The 7068-nt window shown below is 44.5% G+C and overlaps 1 protein-coding gene across 1 annotated transcript; it reads right to left on the bottom strand.

Moving 5' to 3' along the window:
- Window positions 1–535: 535 nt before the first annotated feature.
- On the bottom strand, window positions 536–1388 carry LOC145627839 (uncharacterized). Its single transcript, XM_081680183.1, has 2 exons — window positions 1113–1388; window positions 536–979 (listed from the first exon to the last, which is right to left on the bottom strand). Exons 1-2 carry the CDS (start codon window positions 1386–1388, stop codon window positions 536–538), a joined length of 720 nt encoding a protein of 239 aa, XP_081536309.1.
- Between the last annotated feature and the right edge of the window lie 5680 nt (window positions 1389–7068).

Here is a 7068-nt window from a genome sequence, read left to right as displayed (position 1 = left end):
AGATCTGTGAAATCAACACACATTCTCTACTGGCCATTTGCTTTCTTTACCATGACCACGTTGGCTAACCACTCTCGGTAGTCACAAGGTTCAATGAATCCTTCTTCCAGGAGCTTCTCCACCTCCTCTTGGATTGCTTGGTTTTTCTCCGTGGAAAAACTTCGCTTTTTCTGCCTAACTGGCTTAATATCCTCCTTCATATTAAGCTTGTGTACCATGACTGCTGGGTCAATTCTGGGCATCTTATCTACGGAAAATGCGAAAACGTCTTTGTTCTTCCTCAGCAGCTCTATGAGGTGTACCCCTACTCCTGGATCAATGTCTTTCCCGATTTTCACTGTCCTAGAGGGGTCACCTTCTGTGAGCTCGACTGTGACATGCTCCCCACTGGGAAGTGGCCTGGCCATTTCCTCATTACAGGTTCGAAGTTTTCCATTGCTAACTTCTGTTTATCCTTTTCCCTGTAATATTCTTCTCGCTTCCTTTTCCTCGACTTCCTCTCAGGTTGCTTAGTGGGCCTTCTCTCATAACCAGGCTACTGTCTGATTTTTACGGGCTGCTTTAGGGCAGTTATGTAACATTGCTGGGATGTCTTCTGACTTCCCCTGAGCTTTGCTGACCGTCCCTCATGAGTTGTGTAGGCCATGGCAAGGTGATAGGTGGATACCACCCCGCCTATCTTGTGGATGAGCGGTCTTCCCATGATCACATTGTAGGGTGGAGGGGAGTTTATCACGAGGAACTCTGCCCGGACATCACGCCTTCTTGATCTTTCCCCTACTCGGACTAAGAGTTCGATTATGCCTTCTAGGGTAAGCCTTGACCCATTAAACCCAGTGACTTCGTAGCTCACCCTCTTCAGGTCCTTTCTGTCCAACTTCAGCTCGTTGAACGCACTAATGTATATGATGTTGGCTGAGCTGCCTCCGTCTATCAGTATTCTATCCACCTCCCAGTTTGCGATTCTCATTGTCACCACCTACAGGTCATCATGAGGGTAAATTATGCCCTTCTGGTCATACTCGTCAAATGTGGCATGCGGCTGCGGGGGAAGAGGTGGCCATCTACGCTTATCATTGTCATTTATTTGATGTAATTGTTCCCCCATGTACTGGACCCCCGCTGATCACATACACCCTGCCTTCTGGCTTGCCATCTCTGTCTCTGTCTCCGGCTGGGCCCCTATGACCTCCTCTGCGGTCAGGGCGGCCTGCTCTATCCTCATCCCTCCTTCTGGGAGGGTCATCGCGCTGCTTAAACTGATTCAAGTACCCTCTCCTGACTAAGTCTTCTATGTTGTCCTTCAAGTGTGTGCATTCTTCAGTGGTGTGACCATGGTCTCTATGGAAGTCACACCACTTGCTGGTATCACGATTCCTGTTAACCATCCTTGAAGGTCTCTGTCACTTGTCATCATCTTTATTCGCGCTGAATATATGAGACCTGGAATGGGTTAATGGGGTATATTAGTCAAACCTCCCAGGCCTTGGCCCTCTCTTTGGGTCTGACCTTCTCAGTCCTACTGACCTGTCCGCTTCTCTGCGGTTTTGCTCAGCCCTGCTCGGCTTGTCCACCCTGGGTGTGTTCTCTGCCCGGGTGATCTCTGTCCGCTTAACTGAGTCACCCGGTGCTTTCCTACCCAGCATTGCTCTATCAGTCTCGTCTGCTTTGATGAACTCGTGAGCTTTAGCGCTTCAGCAAGTGTTTTGAGGCTCTTACGCCCCATATACGCTCTGAACGGTGATCCTGGTAGTAAGCCACTCTGCATTGCTAGTAGCGCTACCTCCTGGCTCATATTTGGGATGGTTGTTGCCTCCTTGTTGAATCTGGTGATGAACTCCCTCAGGGGCTCATCTTTCCCTTGAGCTAACGACATCAGCCTTACACCAAACTGAGTCTGTCATAGTGTAAAGTACCATATGGTTCTCAAAAGCTGATATGTGGCTTTTGGGTGTTGTGGTTCCGTTATATCTGCAGCTTGGCATCTTTACTTTCTCCATTGGTTCTTCCATAATCTCCCGGCAAAATGGAGAATCATCTGGAACAACCTGGATTCGCGCTCGTTTGTCTCTCTCCGGGATGGGTCCCCGCTCTGAGGCTGGTGACCTGCTGCGGGGGACCCGCTTCTCCGGGCTGATTCGAGCTGGGGTTATTTCCTACACACTCCATTCTCGATTCAGGTTACGAGCTTCCAGCTTCAATATCTTCTTCCTCAGCTGAATGAGCTCTTTCTGCTCAGGGGTGAGGGTCGAGGACGCTGGCTTTTTCGCTACGGGCTCCGCAGCTGCCGCTGTCGGTGATGGACTTGCCCCTTTACCCATATTGGTGAGGACCGCAGTCATTGCAGCCAGCTGCTCCTTACTGCACTTAAAGAGGTTCTCCAGAATGGCTGGCATATTTACGGACTGCGGTTTCTGGGTTACAAGTGTTGAAATAATGAGCTCATTGTTTGCGCCTGTTAACGACATTCCGTATTTGAAAATGGAACTGGATCCCACCGGATCTACTAGTTTCGACGTTGTTTTAGTAGCAGCTAATGTCGATCCGACGAGGTTGGATTTCTGCGAGATGGTCGATTTGGGGTTTCCGGTGGATCCTTTTGGATCGATGGTTACTGGGGGTGTTTTTTGTGGTGTTTGGCTGGTCTCATTAGTTTTAGACATTGGTGTCTATACAGTTTCTTCTCTGGCCATGGTGGTTAGTTAACTAGTCCCTAGCTCAGTTAGTGAACCTCAGGTTAGATGATCCTTCCCCTCCTTCTAGCGCCAATTGTTCCAGGTGTGGATCCAAGGGTTCTGCTGGGTGAACTGGGTCCCGTCAACTACCTACACAAGGCAGCACACGTAAACTGCCCTCGGGGTCGGCTCGAGGAACTCCCCTCCGAAGCTTAAGTTAGAGAGTGTTTAGAGAGAGAAAGTGTACTTAGAAAGATGTAGAAAGTATAATGACTTGAGTGTCTCACCTCCTTTTCGTTGTACTTTACCCTCTATTTATAGGCGTACCATCTCCTTCGTGGAGAGTTCAGCCTGGTCAGCCCTGGCTGACCTGCCGGGCTAGTGAGCCCTCCTTTAATTTCTTTCTCGGCAGTGAGTACGCACCCTGGGGGCTGGACGATAGTTCAGCGGGAGCTATCCTATACAATACATGTTTAAAATTGATTAATAACGGACCCAAATACGTCAAATACAATGATTGGATCCAATGGAACCTACATTGTTGAAAAACTGAGCCAAACAAATAAACCAACCATCAAATTCTCGTGCAATGCCTATACATATGGATATCCCTTTCAAAGATCTTTCCAACGGTATATTACAAGCCCAATTCCGAGCAAAAACGGAGAAGTTATGATCAAAACACTAAACCGGGCCCAAAACCGACACCCTTGCACTCCAACGGCCATAACTTTTGATCCATAACATATTTTAAACTAACTTTAACAGAATTGGAAAGTATACTTCCAGATCTTTCCAATGATATTTCACACGCCTAAATCCAACTTCGCAATCAAAAGTTACGGAAGTTTTAAAAACACATTTTCGTATAAGGCAAACCGCAAACCAGCGCAACTCAATCAGTTGCGCGCGACTGGCGCGCGCGACTCATTGAGATGCGCGCGACTCAGGGAGTTGCGCGCGACATCTAACGGCACGGCTCTAAAACCCTAAACCAAGATTCCTACGCCTATAAAAAGGGATCTTCGCACAGCTCTAAACAGACAGAAAATCATAATTAAAAACCCTAATAAATTTCTGAAATCCCTAATCTCTCAAACCCTCTTACTATCATACGACTTTTCCCTCTTTCTTCCCAATTACTCTTCAACCCTAATACATCCATTGAAGCTCTTGAAGGTACGATGAAGAAAGGAAGTTCATAAACGCATAAGACGGAGATTTAGCATAAAAGAAGAACGGTTAGTTTCCTGAGCACTTAGATAAATCACTTTTCTTTTATTGTTTAAATAACTTTAATTGATTAATTAGTGTTGTTTGATCATTTTAAACAAAATTTTAATTAATTAATTCATATAGTACTCTTTCGTTAATCAAGACTAGAATTTGAATAATTAATTGTTGTTTTATCACTTAAGATAAGGCGAATATTGTTTATTTCTTGTTTTCTTCACGAATTTGAATAATTAAGAAAAATGACTTTTTCAATGTAATTCCTACATGATTGATGTGTGTAAATAAAATCAATAACATAGTTTTAGGTGTCACATTGCATATATTGTTTATTGATGAAATTGTGCAAAGGAAGAGCTAGTAGAGGCCGCAATAGGGCTAGGATCGTGATTCCCCCCTAAAGGGAACGTTATCTTGGTACCCTCTCTCCCGAACTCATTTCTGGTTTATGTAGACCAATTTGGGCATGGGTAAACTTATGATTCATGATAAATATCCCTTGAACTCTACTTGGGAGAAAGGCATGAACGAGGTTTATGGGTTTTCCTAAAACTCATTGGCGACTCCTACTTGTTCCTTACAAAAAATCGTATATGATAGAATCATTTCTAATTCAAGGTCTCCCAAACAGTCAGGAATTCAAATCCTAATACACCCTAACAAGTGTAAAGTCCTAGGCTTTCAAAGGGCCATGGGCATTTAAGGAGAGTACCCCTTACGATGGGATCACCCTCCTTACAAAAACATCAAAGGGATTAGCTTTGACCATGTCGGCTAAAACCTCATGGCGCATTACGCACCTACTTAAACGAGCAAGGTGGGGCACAGGCACCCCGTCCTGAATTAGTTCCCACTTGCAATAAGGATCAAAAAGTAAGGACGAGGTCCAGGCATAAAAGGGTCATAACGCACTTCTTTCAGCAGGGCGACTACTACCCCGGCCTAGGCAGAGAAGAGGGGCCATGGAAGTACCCTACTCACATCAGGGAGGCAATCAAAAGGCATAACCATCTGAATAGGAAGGGGGAAATAAGCACGAGAAGTAAAAGGAGTGTGCGCAGAGCGCTCACCTGAACGGGGAGATTCAAAAGAAGCAGAATCTGACTCGGTGGTCGTGCGAGGCTCACTCATATTCTGATTGTTAGAAGCGTCAGACATTCTAAAATCTACAAAGACAAAAAAAAAAATAAAAAAATAAAAAAATAAAAAAGCCCCCAAAGAAGAGGAATAAAATGGGGTCCCGAAAATCAATAATCAGTTTATTCGATGAAAATAATGGGAAGAATGAAAAGAAAGAATCAAGAATACAAATACAACAACAGGGGCAAATAGGACAAAGGCAATCAAAATTGACAAAAGTGAAGGAAAATACAAAAGGAAGAAAAATTGGACATATAAAATACAGGAAAAGGTACAAAGTTAGTACCTTTATGACAAGAAGTTGCAGGAGCAACAAAGTACAACAACAATGGCGACCCAAGAAGCCAAATGCAGAACGGGGTTTCAAACTGTAACCAAAAAGTAAGACAATTCAGCAACAAGGAAGAATAAAGAGAAATAAGCAAGGACAACAAGAAAAAAAAACAAGAACAAGTATAAAATGGCAAGAACTTACAGCAACAATGGAGGAGTGACGCGCGTCGGAGAAGAATATGAAGATCGAAAATTTTGAAAAAGTAAAGAAGAAGAGGAAGATGAAAAATATGGTGAAGGTAAAAAGAAAAGAAAAGGGGACAGTGAATTTAATGGGAAGTTAATAGGTGGTTGGGCAAGCAATAAAGCCAAACCGCCATGTCACTTCAATTAAAATAAACTGATGGCTCGGATGGCCGACATGTGTCCCACTCACGCAAGACACTGTTCCCGCCAAAAAAAAAATCAGCCGGAGTGATCGAAATTCCTCCCTGCAAGCTCGTCATTTCTCAGACTTCACTGAGAGTGATCGAAATTCCTCCCTACAAGATCGTCATTTCTCATACTTCAGCGAGAGTGATCGAAATTCCTCCCTGCAAGCTCGTAATTTCTTAGACTTCAATGGGAGTGATAGAAATTCCTCCTTGTAAGCTCGTCATTTCTCAAACTTTAGCGAAAGTGATCAAAATTCCTCCCTGCTAGCTCGTCATTTCTCGGGCTTCAGCGAGAGTGACCGAGATTCCTCCATGTAAGTTCATTATTCCTAAGATTTCAGCTTGAGTGATCAAAATCCCTCTTTGTAGTCCCGTCATGCCATAAAAAGACAAACACGTTCTAGGCAGAAGAATGCCAACATAAACAAGTAACGGCACAATCACATCATCGCCAAGCCTTTAGACCGCATCAACAATCCAGAGACTTGAGGGGTTAGGAGTGTACGGGGTAATTTGGCCAGACGACTCGTTGAGAAATGGTCGGTAAGGCTACACGCTCACAATAGCTAGCATGAATGACCTCATACCATCTCTTGAGGGGCTAGTTGTAGCTCCTACTGAGTTATTCTTTCCAGCTAGGCTCATACGGAAAGGCTTCACTGTGCAGACAAGAGCCGGCATGAGTGACGTCATACCACCTCTTAAGGGGCTAGTTGTATAGGGTAGCTCCTGCTGAACTATCATCTGTCTCCCATAGTTCACACTCATCGCTGGAAGAACAACTAAAGTGGCTCACCAGCCCGATAGAGTCAGCTGGCAGGACTGGCCAAGTGATACCCTCCACAAAGGAGATTGTACACCTATAAATAGAAGACAAAGTACAACGGAAAAGAGGTTAAACACATAAGTTATTACACTATCTATATCTCTCTAAGTACACTTTTTCTCTCTAAACACATTCTAACTTAGGCATCGGAGGGGGGTTCCTTGAGCCACCCTCGACGGCATTTGACGTGTGTTGTCTTGCGCAGGTTATCAACGGGACCCAGCTCATGCTAGAAAAACCCTCGGATCCACACCTGGAACACTAAGGTAAGAAACTCTTTGCTAATGGCTCCAAGCAACTCTTGGTTAAATAAATCGTCGCATCTAATGCTCTCTTAACAATTTATCCACATTTCCACGACATGTTAGGACTCCATCACTCATATCATTGAGTATAACCAAAACCAACATGCATACCCGGTATGCCTTACGTATAGTAGGAGTAATAGTGATGCCTCGCTTTGGCGTAGCCTATCAGTACACTCAAT

Source organism: Chenopodium album, chromosome 4, assembly GCF_948465745.1.
Source record: "Chenopodium album chromosome 4, dcCheAlbu1.1, whole genome shotgun sequence".
Classification (NCBI taxonomy): Eukaryota; Viridiplantae; Streptophyta; class Magnoliopsida; order Caryophyllales; family Amaranthaceae; genus Chenopodium; species Chenopodium album.
This window is presented reverse-complemented; position numbering and strand designations above follow the sequence as displayed.

Bases quoted from the DNA above. Each gene is read 5' to 3' on its own strand.
- LOC145627839 (XM_081680183.1), bottom strand. From the start codon at position 1,388: ATGGTTAACAGGAATCGTGATACCAGCAAGTGGTGTGACTTCCATAGA. The intron at 980-1,112 runs GTACATGGGGGA...GATGACCTGTAG, and splicing joins ATGTGATCAGCGGGGGTCCA to GTGGTGACAATGAGAATCGC.